At 32.1% G+C, this 22,391-nt stretch overlaps 2 protein-coding genes across 7 annotated transcripts; one reads left to right on the forward strand and one right to left on the reverse strand.

Moving 5' to 3' along the window:
• Nucleotides 1-3,353: 3,353 nt before the first annotated feature.
• LOC110429209 (DEAD-box ATP-dependent RNA helicase 53, mitochondrial-like) lies at nucleotides 3,354-14,685 on the forward strand. Of its 3 annotated transcripts, none has more exons than XM_021445130.1 (8): nucleotides 3,354-3,839; nucleotides 3,958-4,085; nucleotides 4,513-4,924; nucleotides 5,299-5,397; nucleotides 5,574-5,798; nucleotides 6,933-7,094; nucleotides 8,582-9,147; nucleotides 13,010-14,685. In XM_021445130.1, exons 1-7 carry the CDS (start codon nucleotides 3,468-3,470, stop codon nucleotides 9,134-9,136), a joined length of 1,953 nt encoding a protein of 650 aa, XP_021300805.1. In that variant the 5' UTR covers nucleotides 3,354-3,467; the 3' UTR covers nucleotides 9,137-9,147; nucleotides 13,010-14,685. The 3 variants fall into 3 exon arrangements, with proteins under 3 accessions (XP_021300805.1, XP_021300806.1, XP_021300804.1); XM_021445131.2 differs by lacking the exon at nucleotides 13,010-14,685 and adding an exon at nucleotides 10,739-11,143; XM_021445129.2 differs by lacking the exon at nucleotides 13,010-14,685 and adding an exon at nucleotides 9,458-9,819.
• On the reverse strand, nucleotides 11,881-21,795 carry LOC110429210 (uncharacterized). 4 transcript variants are annotated; one of them, XM_021445133.2, is made up of 8 exons: nucleotides 21,296-21,787; nucleotides 19,947-20,423; nucleotides 19,619-19,790; nucleotides 18,621-18,918; nucleotides 17,513-17,585; nucleotides 14,698-14,788; nucleotides 12,368-12,447; nucleotides 11,881-12,242 (listed from the first exon to the last, which is right to left on the reverse strand). In XM_021445133.2, exons 1-8 carry the CDS (start codon nucleotides 21,362-21,364, stop codon nucleotides 12,024-12,026), a joined length of 1,479 nt encoding a protein of 492 aa, XP_021300808.1. In that variant the 5' UTR covers nucleotides 21,365-21,787; the 3' UTR covers nucleotides 11,881-12,023. The 4 variants fall into 4 exon arrangements, 3 of the variants coding, with proteins under 3 accessions (XP_021300808.1, XP_021300807.1, XP_021300809.1); XM_021445132.2 differs by having other exon boundaries at nucleotides 19,619-19,793; nucleotides 21,296-21,784; XM_021445134.2 differs by having other exon boundaries at nucleotides 12,101-12,242; nucleotides 12,368-12,463; nucleotides 19,619-19,793; nucleotides 21,296-21,795.
• Nucleotides 21,796-22,391: the final 596 nt, after the last annotated feature.

The raw sequence follows: 22,391 nt of genomic DNA on the forward strand, positions 1-22,391 counted from the left end.
TCTACCCTGCAGATTTAACAAGTTTAAAGAGCTTAACCTACCAGAAAAATATAAATATGGACCCACCCTCGATCACGGAACATTAAATTAAGAGGAGCAATTTATTTATAATTAATGAAACGTTAAACACAAGCAAAATTAATTAATTTTTTAATTATCAAAAGGTAATGACCTTTCAGTTTTCCTGATTATTTTACATCTTCTTTCAGGTAGAAAATATGTTTCTTTTATAGTGGAGATTGTTTGGAGGAAAGAATGGAAGGTATAAGGGTTGTTCTTAATATCTATCAAATGAAGAAGTTAGTGACATTTTATTGTTAATTGTAATATTAGTCAAAATTATAACCGGACAAAGAATCTTTTGCACAATTCTTCATTCTTTTATTGACATTATTGTACTTGTTTCTTAGGAAAAAAAAACAAAAACTAAAAATATTAATTAGAAGGAAAGAACTGACAAAAAGAATAACATAATTTTTATGAAAATTAATCATTTACATTTATATTCTTAAGTAAAAAATATAACCCATTAAGAAATTTTAATTCGTAAATAAATAATAACAAAGATAAAATATTTATAGTAAAATTTAGTTATTTTAAAATTTTGATGTAAAATTAAAAGAATATATGTAAAAAATCATAAAATTAAAATAATTATTGTTAAAATATTGATGTAAATGAGAGAGAATTACTGCAAAAAATCAATTTAAACAAAATAACAATAAATTTTGTGAAAATTAATTATTTATATTTATATTTTTGAGCTACAAATAGTTAAATATTTACAAATTTTAATTTATAAATAAATAATAATAAGTGTAAAAATAATTATAATAAAAAATTATCATTTAAAATCTCGACATAAATTCATTAGAATGAATGTAAAAATTCATGAAAGTGAAACAAGTACTATTAAAATATTGATACAAATGTATAAGAATTAATATAACAAGTCAATTAATTTAATATAAAATTAATTTTTATGAAAAATAAATATTTAAATTTGAATGCGCCAACTAAAAGTATTTAACGATTTACAAATTTTAATTTATAAAGAAATAATACTAAAGATAAAAATAATTATAGTAAAAATTAATAACTGTAAAATTTTATCATAAATTTATAAGAATTAATGTAAAAGAATTATAAAAGTAGAACAAGTATTATTAAAATATTGATGTAAACATATGAGATTTAATGTACCAAGTCAATTAAGTTAAAATAAATTTAATTTTTGTTAAAATTAAACATTTAAATATATATTATTGAGCTAAAACTATTTAACAATTTATGAATTTTAATTTATAAATGACTAATAATAAGGATAAAGATAATTATAGTGAAAAAAAACAATTGAAAAATTTTAACATAAACTTGTAAGAATTAACATAAAATATGATAAAAGTGGAATATGCCTTGTTAAATTATTGACGTAAATATTTGATATTTAACGTAACAAATTAATTAAGTCAAAATAAATATAATTTTTGTAAATATTAAATATTTAAATTTATATTATCTAGTTAAAAATATTTAATGGTTTATAAATTTTAATTTATAAATAATAAAAATAAAAATAATTGTAGTGAAAATAAACAATTGAAAACCCTTGATGTAAATATATAAAAATTAATGTAAAAAATTATAAAAGTGGAATAAGAATTGTTAAAATATTAACATAGATGTGTAATATTTAAGGTAAGAAGTCAATCATGTCAAAATAAATATAAATTTTTTAAAAATTAAATATTTAAATTTATATTGAGTTAAAAGTATTTAACGGTTTACAAATTTTAATTTATAAATAAATAATAATAAAGATAAAAATGACTATAAAGAAAATTACTTATTAAAAAATTTTGACATAAACTTATAAGAATTAACGTAAAAAATTATAAAAGTGGATTAAAAATTATTAAAATATTAACTTAAATGTGTGAGATTTAATTTAATATACCATTTAAGTCAAAATAAATATATATTTGTGAAAATTAAAAATTTAAATTTATATATATTATCATGTTAAAAGTATTTAATGAATTATAAAATTTAATTTATAAATAAAAATGAGAATAAAAATAATCGTAGTGAAAATTAACAATGAAAAAAACTTGAAGTAAATTTATAAAAATTAACGTAAAATATTATAAAAGTAAAAAAAATATTATTAAAATATTAACTTGAGTATGTGATATTTAAAGTAACAAGTCAATTACGTCAAAATAAATATAAGTTTCATGAAAATTAAATATTTAAATTTATATTATAAGTTAAAAGTATTTAACGGTTTAGAAATTTTACTTTATAAATGAATAATAATAAAGATAAAAATGGTTATAGTTAAAATTATCAATTGTAAAACTTTAACATTAACTTGTAAGAATTAACGTAAAAAATTATAAAGATGAAACAAATATTATATTAATGTAAATTTATGAGATTTAATATAAAATGTCAACTAAGTCAAAATAAGTATATTTTTTTGTAAAAATTAAAAATTTCAATTTATATTATCAACCTAAAAGTATTGAACAGTTTATAATTTATAAATAAATAATAATAAGAGTAAAAATAATTTTAGTGAAAATTGATTATGAAAAATACTTGACATAAACTTGTAAGAATTAAGTAAAACATTATAAATGTGAAACAAAAATTATTAAAATATTAACTTAAATGTGTGAGATTTAACATAACAAGTCAATTATGTTAAAATAAATATAATTTTTGTAAAAATTAAATATTTAAATTTATCTTATGTGTTAAAATTATTTAATGATTTACAAAATTTAATTATAAATAAATAATAATAATGAAAAAATAATTATAGTTAAGGTTTTAAATTAATAATTGAATGTAAATTTGTAACAATTGAAAAATAAAAATAAAAATATTAAAATATAGAACTAAAAGTTTTGAATAATTTACAAATTTTAATTGATAAATGAATAATAATAAATATAAAAATAATTACAGTAAAAAATTATAATTAAATAACTTTAATGTAAATTTATAAAAATTAATATAAAAAATTATAAAAAAATTATTTAATATTAACATAAATGTGCAAGTGGACGTAAAAGTCAAGTTTAATCGAATTAAATTAATTATATGCAATGTTAATATTAAAAATAATAATATTTTATATTTTAAAGTAAAAAGTAATGTAAAAATAAAAATTAAATAATATTTAAAATAACATAAATAAATTTAAAATTACCCCTAATATCAAAATGAATAAGTTTAAAAATTAACCATGTTATTTAACTGTTTAACTGTTAATTAAATTTTAATTATTTTTTTAAAATTAGAATAAGATTAGGCTTGCTGTAGCGCTAAGCTATTACAAGGATTACAAAATCATAAACCCTTCGCCTCTGTCTCTGTTCATTTCTAAAACCCTAACTTCCTTCCCTTCTGACGAAATCGTTTCTGTACTGTTATACAGAAACAAGTTTGCAGAAAAAATGATAAACACCGTCTTAAAACGCACAGCTTCCTTAGCCTCCAGGCCGATCCTCACGGCGTCCGTTCAAACTCTCCTTCACCACTTCCACTCAACAGCAGCAGCAGCAGCAGCCGCCAGAAATGCTGAGACTCTTTTCATTAACCGATTCAAACCCTTTTCCGGCTTTCCTGGGCCCACCGCGAGGAATTTCCATGCCAAATTAGGGCCGTTGAATTTCAGGGCATCGCCCAGCTGGCAGGCGGAGTATGCTGTCGAAGATTATGAGGAAGATAAGGGAGGTGATGGACTTGACATCTCTAATCTAGGGATTGCTCCGGAGATTGTTTCCGCTTTGAAAAATAGGGGTATTACCAAATTATTTCCTATCCAGGTAAAAAGAAGAAAACATGATGACTTTGTTTTAGCTTTTAATGAAAATTAAAAAAATAAAAGAAAAAGAAAGAATTTCTTCTGAGGGGTTTTTGTTCTTTCTTTCTTTTTCACTATAGAAAGCGGTGTTGGAACCGGCAATGCAAGGAAGGGATATGATTGGACGGGCTAAGACAGGGACAGGCAAAACACTTGCCTTTGGCATTCCTATCATGGACAAAATCATTCGATACAATGCTCAACATGGGTTTGTCTTCTTTTTCTCTTCTTTTTTTTTTCTTTCTGCTGTTAAGGTTGCTGGTGCTTTTGCTAGTTGCTTTCTTTATTTTCGTAAAGAAAAGATAAAAAAAGTGCTTTTGGCTACAAAAGCTTTTTGCACAGCGAATTTCATAATTTTGATTTTATTTATGCATAAATGAATTATGTTTGAATTTGTTTTACGTTTTAGCCATTTACTCATTTTTAATTAAATCGTAATATATGATATAAATTAGCTTTTTAATATCTATTTCTAGCTTTCAGCAGCTATTGAGGAAGCAGAGAGTAAATAGCAAGCCAACAACCGAACAGACTTATTTGTTTTTCTTTTAATTCTTTTACCCATATGGAAGATTGATTGGTTGATTGATTATGGACAATTTTTGTTCTCAAATTAATTATGCATGTCATTGCAGACGCGGTAGAAACCCCTTGTGCTTGGTTTTGGCACCAACAAGAGAACTTGCTAAACAAGTTGAGAAGGAATTTCATGAGTCTGCCCCTAACTTGGATACAATTTGTGTTTATGGGGGTACACCCATTTCTAGCCAAATGAGGCAACTTGACTATGGTGTTGATATAGCTGTTGGTACACCTGGCCGCATTATTGATCTGCTCAAGAGAGGTGCTCTCAATTTAAATGAGGTCCAATTTCTTGTTCTTGATGAAGCTGATCAAATGCTTCATGTTGGATTTGCTGAGGATGTTGAAACCATACTGGAGAGGTTGCCTGAGAATCGTCAAAGCATGATGTTTTCAGCAACAATGCCTAATTGGATCAAAGGACTTACCCAGAAGCACTTAAAAAATCCATTAACAATTGACCTGGTTGGTGTGCCTATCTACTTTTCACCAATCTCCTATGTTCACAGTTATGATTTCTTGTTTTTAGTTTCACCACCTCTATTTGTTTGCAGCATACCTTTTCCTATTATATGGATGCCTTTGGTGTGCAGTTTATATATGGAAATATAGGGATCTAAAATTTTCAATGCATATTGTGGCATGTTGAAAGTTGTGAAATCATAATTTATATACTGCTGCTGAAATTTTGGTTATTATTAAAATTATTTTAACATATACTAAAGGATGAATTCTGTTTTTATCTCTCTTTTTTTTTAATAATGGAGATAAGCTTTGGTAGACGAAAAAATACATGCACATGGCACCACTTATTTCTTGTGGCTTATGTGGCCCTGCAGGTTGGTGAGTCTGATCAGAAGTTGGCAGAAGGAATTTCCTTGTATTCAATTGCAACAGATATGCATGGAAAAGCATCAATCCTTGGTCCTCTAATAACAGTATGAATCATGACATCAGGGTTTTTATTTTCCTGCTTGGCAGATTATCTTTTCTGGTTTTCATTTCTTTTCTTTTCTTTTTTTTTTAAATTCCAGTTTTCGAGCAATCTCAAACACATTATAGTTTTTACTCAATTATTATTTCTTCTTCTCTCATCATAGAATCCATTTGTTAGGAACATGCAAAAGGAGGAAAGTGTATTGTTTTCACTCAAACAAAGCGTGATGCTGATCGGCTGGCATATGCCATGGCAAGGAACTTTAGATGTGAGGCTTTGCATGGTGATATCTCACAAAGTCAGAGGGAAAGGACTCTCTCAGGCTTCCGAGATGGGCATTTTAATATTTTAGTTGCAACTGATGTTGCTGCTCGTGGCCTTGATATACCTAGTGTTGATCTGGTGAGTTTCAAATATCATTCTCTTTCATTGCTTTTAGCCATTGTTTAGATGGTTTTGCTAGAAACTATTGTTCTTGCAGTTGATTTTAGATGATAATTTAATATTGATGCCAGATATGTGTCCAGCTTGTTGTTTTCTTAGTAATGGTACCACTTTCAGGTTAATCTACTTCTTATGGGTCTGTACAATTTGACGTCCTAGAAGAATTTATCTGCTCTAAATTATGCATGATGCGTGGATTTTCTTCTAATCTTATGGTTTATTGTGATTGGTTTCAATTTTCTGCCCTTTTTTGTTTGCAATTGCTTCTTAGCCAATTTCTGGGTTGGGTACTTGGTGATGCAATATTTGTCACATAAAAAATTAGTATTTCAAGAGAAAAATAAGAGAGGAATTATTATTATTGTGTTTAGCCTTGCATAATGCTTAGGGACCATCGTTTTGTGCAAAATGGAAAAAAGTATTGGGCTTATGTAAAAAATAAGTTTGGGCTGAAGTCTTTGGAGTGGCTAGTTTGGATTAGAGTATATATGTTAACATTGCTTTGAGCTTACCCTCAAGGATCCTGCAAACTTTGGGATTGCAAACTTTGGGATTGCAAACTTTGGGATTGATATTCAGTTAAAGACTATTTGTTGGGGTGGCCATTGCCTTAGGCCATTTATAGAGTATTGGGCCATGATTGTTAATTGTTAAAATTAATACAAATTCTGTAGACATGCTATGGACAAGTCTATATGTTGAAATAGGAAGTTATAAAGGAATGCAGACTGCTAATTACTAGTGATGAATTTTCTCACTATTAATTTTTTTTTGGAATCCATGACACTTCCTAGATTGTAAGCGTTCGTAGATTCTAGCACTATTTTCATAGAAGGCTTCTGCATGCATTAATATTGTTGATTCTGAAATTGCAATAAATTGTTACTTTGCTTCCCCTTTTGTTTGCTTCAGTTTGTGCTTGGCTGAAGTTGTAAATAATTAGCATGTGAGGCGATATTCTCTCATAAGCTTATAGTGTTTGATATTTGATGCGTTCAATAATTTTGTATAGTCTGAGCTCCTTTTAAAGCTGCTAACTTTTCTCCTTATTATACTTTTAAATGTTTCTAATTAATCTTATATTCTTAATAGATAATACATTATGAGCTTCCAAACACATCTGAAACTTTTGTTCATCGAACTGGCCGAACTGGTCGTGCTGGAAGGAAAGGAAGTGCAATTCTTATTTACACTCGAGAGCAGAGTAGGGCTGTTAGGGTTATTGAGCGAGAAGTAGGATGCAGATTTTCTGAGGTATCCTATATCCCTCTTGATTTTCATTTTTGTACTCCTTTTGCGTTTTCCTTTTTTTTTCCTTTGGGGGGATTAAAACCATGTTTTATTAATATTTCTGCAACCTTGATATATCCATATTTTATGGACCTTGAACATTAGGAAAGTCAAAAAACTTCTAAAGGTCTAAAGCCAAAGTGAAGTATTTCAAGTAGGGCAAAAGTCAAAGAGTTTGACTTTGAGACATTTTTAGCCTTTTGGAAGTGGAGCTAGCTAGAACTTTAAAGCTATTTCAGCCTTTTGTCTTCTTATGTAATCAAAACCGGTTTTTATATATTTATTTTGTCAGTTTTGACTTGTTCACAGTTAATAATATCTTCTAAACCAAAGGCCTCACTTTTCCAGTTGAACTGTCCAGTTTGATTTGATTTTTAAAGCACTTCTCTTTTAATTTTGCCCTAAATTTTCAGTCTCAAGTAGTTAAGTTTCAATTAATGCTTTACACTATCAATTTTTTATTCAAATCTCAAATTCCAAAGTAATTAAAGCATGGAAGGTGTGAGATTTTCAGCCTTTATTTCTTGGGAAAGAGACAAGAACTATTGTAACTCACAAAAACATCTAATTGTATGTAAACTACTAATATGTAAGAAACCTCTAGCATGAGAGAGTTTTTGATTCAATCTTTACTCCTTAAATCATTAAGCCCATGTTAAGAATAAAATAAAGATTACAAAAGAACAAAAGTTTACTTGTGACAATTATTATTAACTAACAAATTATTCTAAAAAGAGAAGTCTAACATAAGATATTGTGAGTTTTATAAATTAAGGACCTCTTGTTAAGAGGAAGCATTCTTGAATCGTGGGAGCAATCCCAACATGGAAGACTCTCAAAACTCACATTAATATTTACTATAAACTGTTTTGGTTTTGAGAGTGTATAGTTAAAGAATTTTTTTTTTTGAAAACAATCATAAGATTTAAATGAACTTTATGCATCATCTAATATACTAGAGGGAATGATCAAAAGGTTGACAATTATTTTGTGGGGAGGGGTGATAATGTTTGACTCTGTTCTTAGTCTGGCACTTGAGCCTCTTGCCACTGACATTTATGTTGTTTTGAAATGAATCACTCTATGTCTGTAAATTAATGCTTAGAGATGAATTGTTGCTTGGGTCTAGTGGAAATGCCAGTTCCCATTTTACAGGGGCAAGAAATCTTGTTGTTCAGCAGTGTACTATTAGTATCTGTTCTATTCTTGCTGGATCACATATGCCCCAATTTTAGTTGAAGTATACTGGTTTAAAAGTTGTAAATGATGTCAATTGTAGCCATATTCGTAGATGGATATGCATACAAATAATCAAATTCTCATGATTTTGGCTGAAGTGCTCATGAGTATCATAGCTGGAAAAATTTACAGAAGTTTAACATTAATTACTATGTTACTGTATATTTTCATGGATTGAACTTATAGACTGATCACTTGTTAATTTACTGTAGCTTCCTAAGATTGAGGTTGAGGGTGGGAGCACTGACATGTTCAATGAGATGGGTGCTGGTAGTCGCTTTGGGTCATTTGGAGGTATGCGAGATCGGAGATTGGGTGATATGGGTTTTGCTCGTTCTGGTAGGCAAGGGGAATATGGATTTGGCCGTCCTGGAGGCAATAGGAGTCCTGGATTTGGTCGTAGTGGTGGTCAGTTTGCTGGTGAGATGGGGAGCTATGGAGGTTCTAGCTCTAGTCGCTTTGGTTCTAATAACCGGTCTGGAAACTTTGGTGGTCCTGCATTCAGCCGTCCAGGTGGATTTGGGGAGTTTGGCAAACTGGATCGTTCTAGCGGCTTTGGTAGCTTTGGTCCTAGACGTACTAGTGGATTTGGAGAATTTGGTTCAAGCAATACAGGTGGATTTGGTGATAATCGTTCTGGTAAAACTACCGGTGGCTTTGGGAGCTCTGGTTCTGGTCGTTCTAGTGGATTTGATGACAATCGTTCAGGCCAAAGCAGTGGGAGCTATGGTAATGATGATCAGAGCACTGGAAGAAGACCCTTTTAAATTCTTTTGAGGTAAGTGTGACATAGGTGAACACACGTAGGAATTCCCTCTCTGTTCTTGGTATTTCTTGCACCTTTTGCTTTTAATTCGATATGAACTTCTATTAACTCATGAATCATGAATTACATACATCTTTGCAAGATTGCCCGGTGCCACCTAATTTTCTATGTATTCTTAACACTAATCATCTGTCCTTAGGTTTGTGTTCATTGGTTTTCTCTGGTAAAACATTCAAAGTTATAGTGGATTACATTTAGTGAGTGTATGATCACTGGAAATATCATTTTTTTTCTTTTCTGTTCTTGGCTTCTTGTCTTGTAGAAATGGAAAACTGCTGCTGCATAGAATGTAAAGTTGATGGGCTAGTGTATTCAACTGAGTACATTTGTTTTGGATTTTCTTGGATCCAAAAGGGAAAGTGTAACGGGAAGCGAGTAATTCTTTTAGATGTATCTACTCACTTGAGCAGCAATGGTTATTGTTCATTTCCTTAAATATTCCTTTTGCTTTAGTCAATCATATAGAAGTTTTTGGAGATATCATGTTGTAATCTTTTGGAGAGTTTCGATAAACTGGGTTCAACAGTGCTCATCCAAACTTGTAGCTCGTGGAACAGCTTGTAATGAATACACATTAAATAAATATTCCTAGCTGATAATATTGAAATAACTAAGTCTTTGTTTGGTTTGTTAAAAACTTTTTTTTGGAAGAGAAATATCTTCCATTGTTTGGACAACGCTATATAAAGCATTTTCATGTGTTTGGCATCAAAAGGAAATGCTCCACTTTTTCTTTTCTGTTTAATTTAGCAAGAGACTGCACCAAAACCTCCCACTCTGCTTTGCCTCTTTCTAACTAGTGGTTGGCTGCTCCCCTCTCTCCTTCACTTCTGGTTGAAGTGCACCTCTGCTCAAGGCTCACCAACTCTCATTCTATTATTTTCCTGTTTTCTCTCCTTTGGCTCTCTCTCTCTCTCTCTCTCTCTATATATATATATATATATATATATATATATTCTCTCTCTTGGGTAATGTGTTCTCTTTCTATGAGTATAGTTGTTGGAGGAAGATGGTTGGCACCAGTGGCAGCAGGTGGTGAGCTTCAGTGACAGGTAGAGTTAGTGATGTGAAAGAAAGGTGCCATGGGGTAGAGGGGAAGGTCTGCGACCAGTGTCCTAAAACAATGAATTTTTCTTTTTTTTTGTGCTTCAGAGAGGGGCGTGGGACCAGAAGTTGTTTTCTGCTCTCTTATTTTAAATTGGCCTTTTATTTTTTGGAACATTCCAAAAGCCAAGCTCTGGAAAATGCAGAAAATGACTTCCCAAAAGCAATTTTCATGAATGGAGCTTATAAATTTTGGATGATGTACTGTTTCTTTTTGAGGCTTTATCTTCATTTTCCTCTATCACATTATTTTGATGACAAAATATGCATTCTATGCTTAAACATGATTTTTTATTGGTGTTATGTCTATTTGATAATTTAAGTTCACTGATACATGCTAGGCTGCTAACAGGTGCTTAGTTTATCCCCTTGCTCATCAACAGGCTTTTGTGGCCTGTGATAGCTTTGGTTTTCATGTGCATTTATTTTGGAATGGCAGGAAGAAGGCGCCATTCCAGTGAGAAACAGATACTGAGAAACAAGGATTCTTTGGGTAGGTGAAGTTTATTGGAAGGGAAGAGAGAAAGAGGGAGAATCCCCACTCCCCCTCCCTCTCCCCTCTCCCATTAGGGTAACTCAACTAATATTTACTAGTTATTCGCATGGGAATGTTTTCAGATGCTGGCTGTTGATATTCAAATTATTGTGGTACTAAGGTTGTGGTTGATTTTGGGTGTATTTACATAGCAAGCAGCAACTTTTTAGCTGTGTTCTTGACGAATGATAGGAACGTGAACCTTTCAAAGCTGTTGTTTCAGAATCGAAGGGCCACTTCACTATAGTTTGGTTTGCTTTAATTTTTAATCATATTGACGAAGGCATGCGCCAGGTTTTCTTTAATGGATGATAAGATCATCATAGTACAGTGTGATTGGCATGTGCAACTTTGATTGCATTATATCTCCTATCTGTCATTGGAATTTTACTGCAAGTGTGAAAAACAACTGGATTTATTAGGGTGATCCTTTCTTTTTAAAAAAAATATTTTGGATTTGAACAATAGAAATACATTTGGAGACTAAGATTTGAGGAAACAGCTTGGATTTGGATGGGTGAAATCATTTAGAAGTTGGAATGAATGTGGACTATATCTCAAAACTAACAGAGATTGGGTAATTATGATGTTTCAGTTTAGAAACCTCATTTCTATCCACATTACAAAGAATGACTTCTCGCACTTGTATAAATTGAAATAATATATGTGATGCAATGCAAGGATATGGAATCATTTAAACTTTTCGTACCAGTTGTTCATAGTTTTCTATCAAGATGTTCAGCCCCTGCCTCTCTAATCTTCATCTTTTTTTCACCACAAAGTTCTTAGCTTTAAATTCTGGTAATTGCTAAGTTGTGCCCCTTGACACAAAGCTGTACATCTTTCTTATCTAATTTCGAGCTTTAACATTATTGAGGTATAGCATTTTTTGCCATGATAAGAATAATGCTTCCTCTAACACTGAAGTGGTTCTCAAGTCTCCACATCTGATTAAGTTACAAGCTCAAGGACCTAAACTCGCAGTGGGATAAACATTTTTGTCATTACTTCTCATTGTATAATGCCAGAATTGAAAAGAGGCAAAGTTAGTCAAAATATCTTACCTTCAAGGAAAACCAAAGTTTTAAGACATCTTTACAGACTAAAGAGGTTTAACATAATGGTTTGTTACCGCCTTGAACTACCAGTGGGTCTAACATTGTGACTATCAAATAGACTGATGTTGGTCTCATGGTTGCCGTTGCTGGTTACTGTCCGGTTGGTTTTCTGGCTGTTGTACTCGGTGCTGCCGCTGCTGCAGGGTTCCATTTATACGCTGTTGGGGAGATTGCGTATGTCTTCTTCTTCTCCATCTAAGGTATTCCACCAGAAGAGAATTTGTACTAATTGCAATACCGAACCCAGTGAACGATGAAAGGAGGACAGAAAGAACCGCGTTCACCTCAAGCTGCAAGTTTAAGGAAGAATATTTAGGAGCTTAACTCCAATTCCCTCCCTTGGAATAAATGTTGCTGGCGACTGAAGCTACGGAAAACAAAATACACAGTTGTTGAAGGCATTTGTTCTACTTACTACTGTATAGAAGATGTGAGCGAACAGGATAACCATCGCAAACTGGAAGGAAGAATAGGCCCATATGTAACTCCTGCTCACTGCCATCATCAGAGACTGAAAGTCACGAGAACTAATGAAACAATATCAAGCTGCCATCAAATATGAGAGATAACCCAAAGAAAAAAAATTAAAATAAAAAACAAAAAATTTAGTAGATACGGTCTAACACTAGCACTATGCTTGTTAGAAAGGAAAATAGAAGGGAAGGAAAAAGATGAGGAAAGAAAAAATGAAAGGATCTTTTGGTATTGTATGAAAGATGAAAAATAGTTGAAAAGGATTAGATTTGGAATGAAGTTGAATGTGCAAATCCATCTATTTCCTTTCCCTCTTAACAAACGAAGAAAAGGAAAGAAAGAAACACTACTTTCCTTCCTTCCTCTTTCCTTCCTACCAAACATAGTGTATGTATTCTAGGTTGTTTTAAGTTTTTTTGAAAGTTGTATATGTATTCTAGTTGTTCCACTAGAACGATAGCCTCCCCGCCGAGAAGGAAGAAAAACAGAATCTTTCCAGCTCCTTTGTCTCCTATTTCCTATGTGCAGTCACTTGAGCTTTTGACATATTTCATGGCTAATTCTTGCTCTTATGGTTCTGCAGATATGGACCAAACAGCTCTAGCAGCAGAAGGCAATGAACAGATGGCAGAAACTACAGGAAGCTTATGGGAAATAAAATAAAATAGCAAAATTGGAGTTTATTCAAGATTTCTTGTAGTTTTATTTCAATTTAACAAGGGTCAATTCATGTCTGTATAACAAATAATTCCACTGACTAGTTTTATAGTTTTGTTGGGTTTCTGAGGTAAGCTAAATGGAAATAGATATATTTGAAATTCAGCAGATATCCTTTATTTTTTCTCTTTTTTGTAATGTAAATATTTCTTAACTGTGACAAAAAATGCTAGTTCATTGGATATGCAGAATGATTGTAGGTTTATGTAAAATTCCTAGTTTTACCAAATAAAACTAAACAATATATCTCAGAAAAAAGCAAAATATTTTCTTCCTGAGAAGGTTTCAAGTCATTAAAGTCTGTATATGGACTTTTGAATAGTTTAGGACTATGCACGCTAGTCAAAGTCTCTATTTCTTCTCTAGTTAGGAATTTACATCCTAGTGGTGTAAGGTGCTACCATACGCCTAGAAAAAACTGTCAAAATTGACAATGACAAATAGTGAGGTGATTTGCTTGCTCTCAAGGAGTGTTTGCCTTTTTGTTTTTGGTACAGGAGGAAGCACAGCAGCTCAAAGCTAGGATCTCTATCCATATCCCAGCCCACCCTACCATTTGAGCTAAGCAGAAGTGGTAGTGTTTGCCATCTTTGTACATTTAGGAAATTTTACATCAGATAACCTATGTTTCTTCTTCCCTTGATATGTTATCATTCTATTTTTTTTTTCTCCTGCACACAGTTCAGAATTCAGATTGCTATCTGACATTTTTTCTTTTCCTTTATCTACCAGAACCTGAGCACCTTTTCCATTTTTGTTATTTCTCAGCATGCAGGCCATTCTTCTGTCTATTCCAATGAATATCAGAAATCCGAAAACAGATGTCACTCTTTTGCCTTTATCCCATCTACCGTATCACAGTTTGTGAACTAACTATCCACCATCAGAAGAGCTTCCTATCCAACATTCTGACATTATGCAGTTCAAATTTTCAACTTTGACATCCTTAAGGAGTTGTTAAATTAGTCACTGGACTTAGAGTTTAGGCATACATTATGTGGCTTAGAAGGGAAAGCTTCCCTTCTTCAATCATATAAAGTAACTGTTTGATTTATTTATAGCAAGCTTATTGCATTCTTATTCATGATGAACTTGTGCTAAGTTTGAGATTGACAATGGTATGACTCACTTCTGTATGCAGCATTAAGTTGACTAGTTCACAGTTATCCAATAATAATAATAATAATAATCAAAAGTTCACTAGTTCAGACATATTATATTAACAACCCTAGGGATCTTACAGGGGTAACAAAAATAGATAAAAAAAAAAACTGTATGTCCATAAATGACATGAGAAGGGCGAAAGCTTTAAACAACATTTTATCTCTATTTTCAAACTTTCATTTGTATCAATATCCAACATGTTATTTGTGAACTGGAAACAAATTGGTGAAATTTGGACTACCTATTTGATACACCAGTTTTTTTAGTAGGAACTAGGTATTATGCAACCAGGAGCACAGCGGTATTAAGAAAGCACTGCTATAAAATTAAGGTTTTGTTCCCAACGTAAATGCCCTTGGTGTTTTGTCAATCAATAAATGATATACTCACCCATTGTTGAAGCAATTGTAGAGGAAAAAAGACCTAAAGCACAGGAAAATGGTAATGAGATGGCTAGAGCACGTGGACCCAAGTCAGACACCTGTGTAGATTGAAAAATTGTGAAATCTATAAATCAACTTGTTCTGTAAAAGAAAATTGTTGAAAACTAATATGTTAAAATGGAAGAAAATGCTCAAAATATGCATATATAAAAGCTTATAAAATGAAGCATGCACATTGCGATTTCTTGCAGCAGCCTTTGAAAATCAAAGTTTATAGAACATATAAAATGAAGCATGCATGTTGAGACTTCTTCAGTAGCCTTTCAAATCAAAGTCTATAGCCTCAAAAGAATAGTTTCATATGAAAGACTAACTTATGGCATCAACAAGAAACATTATTATGCTTCAAATGATATTTTATTTGGTGGAAAGTAACTAGGGGCAAACTTTGGTGGCAAAGAACCAAGCTCTGTTATTGCAAAAGGAAACAAGACAGAAGAAAGGATTCTAGTGAGATACATAGTGATAATTAAGGTTAAAATTACCTTGGGCAATAACAACATTATTATTAAGAAATTTTTAGCATCTAAAGCAGATCTTTGACCAGTTATTTAGGTGCTATTAGTCAAAGGTTTGCAGAAAGGAAAATGTCATATTTGGCCCCCATAGTTTAGGAAGATGTCTAATGTGATACATGTAATAATAAAATGTTCAATCTGTTGCCTGAACTTTCATGCCATGTATTTAGTCCAATAGCAAACATCGTTAACCCAATTTGCTTATGTGTCATGATCAATAGGAATACGCCATGTGTGAAATAAAAATTATCAATTTTTTTTTGAATTTCCACATGGATGACACATAGCAAGCTTCCATTGGTAAGTGAAAAAGATACATATATTTTTTTCAAAAATTTCATGACATTATCATTTGCTTTAAACAAATTCAAAAAATAATTCATTTTAAAAAAATTCAACTATTTTCCCTGTTACTTTCTTTTTTTCTTATATTTTACTTTTCTAATTTTTTTCATTTTCTTCTTGTCATTTTTGTAAAGTTTTCAAAATTCAAAATTACAAAGAAAATTAACTTTTCTTTTTCTTTGCAAATTACAACCAAATTCACCTTAATTATTCTATTAAATCCCAATCTTTGAAATTTGTTAACATGAACACAGAATTCCAAGCAAAGAGATAGATCCCAGATTTTCTTTCAAATTCAGATTTTCTTACACTTTCTCTCACTTTGTCACTAACCAAACAAATTTTAACACCAAAATCCTTTATTTTATTATGATTCTCACTCTTTTAAAAACCCGTTTTAGTGAACCGAAGCAAATAAAACCTCCCTCCAAGATTGAACCATAGCTAATCTAGATTGATTATCCACTCAACAAAACCCTCCATCTTTGATTCTTCTCGACTGCACTCCACTTGGCTAATCATCATCATTGTCATCACCATCCTCATTTATCCCCTTCAAGAGCAATTCCAACCTGATCCTAATAACCTTCAAATTCCCAAAACCCATCTTACAATATCAAATTAATTCAATTTGGACAAAAATCAACCTAAAAAATCATTAATTAGTTGGTCCATCATATGTGCAAAACTCTTTTTAACACCTCACACTTGCAAAATTCAAAGCCCATTGATCTATCTCTGCCATTATTTTTGTTGCCTTCTTTTTGTTATGTGAATGGTATTGGAGAATCTGAAGGGTTATGAGAGGTGAGATAGATGGATGGGTGAAGGAGAGTCCAGCTAAAAGGGGAAGGTGGCTGTTCGTGTCGATCAAGAAGTAGTGAGACAATGAGAATGAGAAAGCCAGAGGCCAATAGAGAATGAGGGAAGAAGGACAGGGAGGAATGCACAGTGGAGTACCCGCTGCCAGATCAAGTCTTTGGCTGTTAAATCAATGGTGGGTATGGCAGGCAGTGAGGAGTGAGAACCACATTGCTTGAAGTCGGAGGTGAGTGTTTCATACAAGTATGTGTATAACATGGGTACATTTAATTTTTTCTAAGTTTTTTCATATATTTGGAAAGTTGGACCTCCAGACACATATTCGTTAGATACGTATCGAACACAGATACTTCAAGGAAAATGAAAGGTTGAAGAAGAACAGAAAGATTGAAAGAAAAAAAATGGGAAAAAAGAAGTTTAAAAAAATGCGATTTTTTTTTCAGGTAGTTGAATTATTTTTTGATTAAAAAGGTAATGTTGTAAAAAATCTACATTTTTTTAACCTTCCAATGGAGGCTTGCCACATGTTCCCATGTGGAAAATTAAAAAAATTCAATAATTTTCATTTTCACACATGGCATGCTCCTTTTGGTCAAATGCCACATAAGCAAATTGGGTTAATGATCTTAGCTGTTGCACTAGCTTGATACATAGAATGAAAGTTTGGGTACCACATTGAACATTTTATTAGTACGGGTACCATCTTAGACATTTTCCTAATCTATAGGGGCCAAATATGACATTATCTCGACCACAGAAAGACATAGTGATATTCTTCTCCATGTAGGAACATTACGGGTTCATATGCATATAAAATACGACCAACACATACATTGAGAGAGCAATAAATTTAGTAAACAGTGCAGGCAATCAGCGCTATTAAGCTGACTTTGATTCTTTTGAAAGCGACATCAGCTTTTGCTAGCTGTGAAACATACTTGGTTTATACTACAACTAGATGCCCATGCAGGAAAATAGTAATAAGCATGTGATTTACTGGCTGCCATCAAAAGAGAAACCAAAATATGAAAGAAATCCAATCAAATGGCACAGAATATATAAGTAAAAGATGCTTACAAGAAGTTGTTCCAGAAAACAGAAGTAAGCCAATATGCTGACCATGACCAGAACTGGTACATCCCGCCAGACCCTATTGATCATGCAACAAGTGGAACACTGATAAGACTTCAAAATTAACTCATGTATGCAAAAATAGAATACATGCATAATACAGATCTAGATTACTCATGATGACCCAAAACTTCTTATAACATTATCTTCTTTTGGTTTTCCCATCTTTACTTTAACATCTCTCCTTAAAAATTGAATGATTATCCAACTAAATGAAGGATGCAGTTAACACATTGTAATTACAAAAAGAAGAAATAAGCTTTTTCGCAACATATGGAATTGGCTACATGGACCTTATTACACCATTATGCAACATTTAGGACCAGATTATTAGTCATCTCACTAAATACAGGGTCCAATTTGATACTTATTCCATGGTCTTCCCCTTCCCTTTACCATGGGCATCCTGCATAAAATCACGTACTTTTATAACAGCATATGTAAGTCATAAACATAAATGTCCAACTACCCGAAACTCTAGTCTGTCATTAAACCAAAAAAAACTCCTCCAAAATCTATACCATCCATACGATTATAAAAAGTGAGTAGCTGAGTGTGGTGTTATGAGTTAAGTGACACCAACTTAGTTCTAAATATTACAAAACAATCTAACAAAATAATAAAAAAAATATAGAAATACGGTTATATAAGGTATTTGATTTCAAAATATCAGAAATGGCATCCATTTCTGAGTTGATTTTCTCAATATTTTTTTTTTGTTTCAAGTGCACCTAAAAGGAAAAAAATTCCCGTTTTATTTAGAGAAAAATGCTACCTTCCACTTCCTCCCTCTTTCACCCATGTAGTGGATGTCATACATTCAAGAAAAGAAAACAAGCCTATCCAGAAAATACAAAGTTACCAGGTAAAAGCCCCGACTAAAATAAACATAAAATCACCAAAATATCCTTGCTGTCCAAACAAAAGATAAATCTGGAAGAAGGAATTATCAAGGTTTACAATGAAAATAACAGTCAAATAATTTATATTTCACACCAATGGAATAAGTACTTATGAAACAAAGTTAGCTAAAAAGGTGAAAGGGAGAACTTGCCTGAAACGACCAACCTGAGCCTGTTGTGGCACAGTAGGAGGTCGTCTGGTAACAATCCGTGGATCATTCATTTTTAATAATGTTACCGGCAGATTCTGAACATCTTGCTTGCAGACATCACATGTCTTGTTTCCTTTGATGCTAAACCACTTCACTGCACACTCTTTGTGAGCAAGTGCAAGCTCTCCTTTACAGCTACACTCCATCTTCAGAGTCTCACCTCCTTCACCAAGCTCGACCAAACAAATCCTGCATACTGCTTCTTCTTCAGGAATGTCTTCACCTACATCTTCACTAGCTGAGAACATGTCACGAGATTGTAAGTTATATCTTTATCTATGGGGACAGTCCTATGACAAAAGTGGTAATCAGATAGAATAAAACATTTGTAGACACGATGGCCAGAGTCTCGTATCACCATACCTCACCTTGACTTATTAAGCTGCAAAAACATTAAAATTTAAAGACTAACGAAGCAAGTCATAGAACAAAGCACCCCAAATGTGATCACCACAAGATCATATTAAGCTTGAATAAAGCTCCGAAGAAATAGTTCATATCAAATCCTTAAACATTTATCATATGTCAATGGAGTTACTTTTAATCATGTCATAAGCACCAACAAATTCATAGAACAGCCTTGCATCAATCCAACCAGACGGACAACTAACAAGACCTAGGAAAATGCAGGTACAAAGAAGGTAAAAAAAAATTATCAGGAATTCTAAGAGAAAACATGGCACAGCTCCCATTGTTGGAATACAATCACTAGAAGTCCATGTCAAAACATTAAATTTGACATAAAGGAAGAATAAAGCCAATCATAATTAAAATAGCTTGCATACAAGGGGGAAAAAGAGGAAGAAAGAAAAACAGAAGTAGCATGCATGGAATATTTTGTCAAGAGTTAAATAATTGAACCAAATTGATCATGTAAATTTAATAAACAAATTGAGGTTTCTGACTTGAAATTCCAGGATAAGAAAATTAGCACCTACTGATTTCTGTTGAAGGAACATCATTTGGCAAGGCACCCTCAACTGGCACAGGATGAGAGGTTGCTGAAATTACACGGACCAGACCTCGCCCAGAGTCTGCTCGCCTTATACTTCTAGGTTTAACATGAACTGGTACAGATAATGAGCGTGTCATAAGCTGCTGAGCTACTGACTTCTGTAGGCAAAAAGCATCTTTTGTAAATAGCATAAAGAAAAATATTTAAGGTTGTAAATGTTTAATGCACAAACTCCTAGTTGCACCTTAAAATGAACATAAAGTATCAACATATACTGGAACTAAGTTAAGGATGAGACAAAAGGGACTTACAGAAACATGAGATTGAGCATCTATATGTCTTTCCGGTATAGACTTTGAACCTGAATACGCAATTGGTGTAACTGGTAAAGAATGTGCTGCCTTTGTTGAAGGGAACAAAACTTTGTTGAGAGAAAATGACCTTGAAGTAGAAGGCTTCTCCCAAGAACCATCAGATGGAGGTGTGTCTGGAACAATTAGAACCATCTTCTCACCTTTTTGGCACATATTGTTTGCCCTAAAGCTCCTTTGGGGAACGATACTTCTAACAGAGGATCTGATTTTAGCCGAATGTGGTCTAGGAGGCAGCCCTGCTTTAGTAGAACTAGGACTTGGGTCAGAAGGAATATCTACACTCGTAAAATCATAGAAAGAACTTTCCAAAGACCTTGAAGGTATTTGCAAAGAGGAGAGATTCGGCCGTTTAGTCTGATGAGAGGCTTCTATGCTTTTCTCCATATCAATGCATACCTCAAAACCATCACCACCCTTTCATTAAGATCAAAATGCAGCAAGCAACAATGAGTTGGAAAGAAAATAAGAGAAAGCAAAAGCTACAAACACCACTTCAACAAAAGTGCATATGTTATATGAAGCTACACTAACCACACTTAAAGCCTAAGATTGTCCCAGCACTTTTAAACTGCTTGTAAAACACATCCAAGAAGCTTAACAAATAGCTATGATAATGTCAGGATAATTGATATTCAGCTGTCAGTCATAAAAGCAGAACACAAATAAACCTCGATCAGATCGTTGCACTTGGATGTCATACACCAGACTACTTTTTCTTTAGATTTATTCTTTCAAACATCTACTCTTGAGGACACAACACTCGTCGCTTCTAAAGGCACATAGAGAATTAAGATTAAGTTCATAAAGATAACTACGAACAAGTTGGGTGCAGGGATAAATGGTAAGGTTTCCAAGTAAACTTGTATTCATATTTTTTTTTCTTGATGTAAACATTAGGATTTAGGAAATTCCTAGCAGGCAACAAGTCATTTTAATTTGAAAAAAATGAACCCGGAAAGTTTTTACTTATTATTCATGCCACTTGAGAATGGTTGGACAGGCCGACCGTGGGACAAACTAGCATAACTCTTCAAATTAAAAAGCTCCTTGGGATCATGCCTAATCTACGAATGTCTTAGATGAACTAAGACATGAATTTGTTTAGCCCATTAGAAGCCATGACAAATTTAATGAACATCAACCGACTAACAGAACAAGGAAGCAAAGCAAGTGAGAACAAAACCCAGCAGAATTTCACTGAGACCACATCAAACAAAGCTTTACTTCGATTTGGTACTAATAAAAATTGGCAGGTTATTGGATTTGTGAAATACTAGTAAACTCACCTGAGCATGATTCGGAGGATCTGAAGAAGATGCTTCATTGCGCTGATGTTCAGCAACTGACTTCTCCATCTCCTCCTCCCACGAAACGAAATAAAATTAAAACTAATGAGCAAAAAACTCTAGATTGAATTCAATTTTGGAAATACAAAAAAGGAAACAGCAATCATGCGAACAAGAATGAGTGCACTGTTTGGAGGGCCCTCAGATAATTATTTTATTTTATTTTTTAATTTTAAATTTGTTTCCTCCTTTTTCCAGTCGCAAGTTGCTGCCATTCCAAGTCCAACTCCGTCAGTACATTTTCCACGCTACTGTACTTCGTGTTTTTTATTTTCTACTTGCCCCCAGAAGCGCCGCCGGACTTCTGAAGATAATAGACCGTGACGTCATCACGTCGAGCCAATTAGATTCTTTTGCGGCAAATTACACTCTAGTGTAGTGGAATGCAAGAAACTTAACCGCCGGATGTTTTATCCAACTTCGCAAGTACCGTTTCGTGTAAGCAAATTCTGTTCTTTAGATAGGCTCTTTTAGAAATTATTTATTTGCATTGTTTTTATTTGATAGTTGAAATGTTATATTATAAATAAAATTATTATTATCACAAATTAAAAAGTTAAAATTAAAAATATATAATAAAAAAAACACATGTAATTTAAAGTTATTATTAAAAAATTTAAACCTAAAGTTTTTAAAAGTTATGATTAAAAATTTTTAACGTAAAATAATAAAAATTAATATAAAAATTAATAAAAATAAAATAATTAAATTTAAAATCTTAATATAAATGTGTAAGAGTTATCATACCAAGTTAATTAAGAAAAAAAATTTAATTTTAATAAAAATAAATATTTAAATTTATATTCTTGAATTAAAAGTGTTTAAAGATATATAAATTTTAATTTTTAAATTTTGATGTAAAACGATAACAATTGATGTAAAAACTTATAAGAAAATAACTAAATTTTAAATCTTAATGTAAATATGTAAAAATACACATAACAAGTCAATTAACTAAAAAAAAATTTAATTTTAGTGAGAATCAAATATTTAAATTTATATTTTCAAGCTAAAAATAGTTAATGATATATAAATT

Source organism: Theobroma umbraticum, unplaced genomic scaffold (assembly GCF_002168275.2).
Source record: "Theobroma umbraticum cultivar Fairchild unplaced genomic scaffold, ASM216827v3 scaffold_44.0, whole genome shotgun sequence".
Lineage (NCBI taxonomy): Eukaryota > Viridiplantae > Streptophyta > Magnoliopsida > Malvales > Malvaceae > Theobroma > Theobroma umbraticum.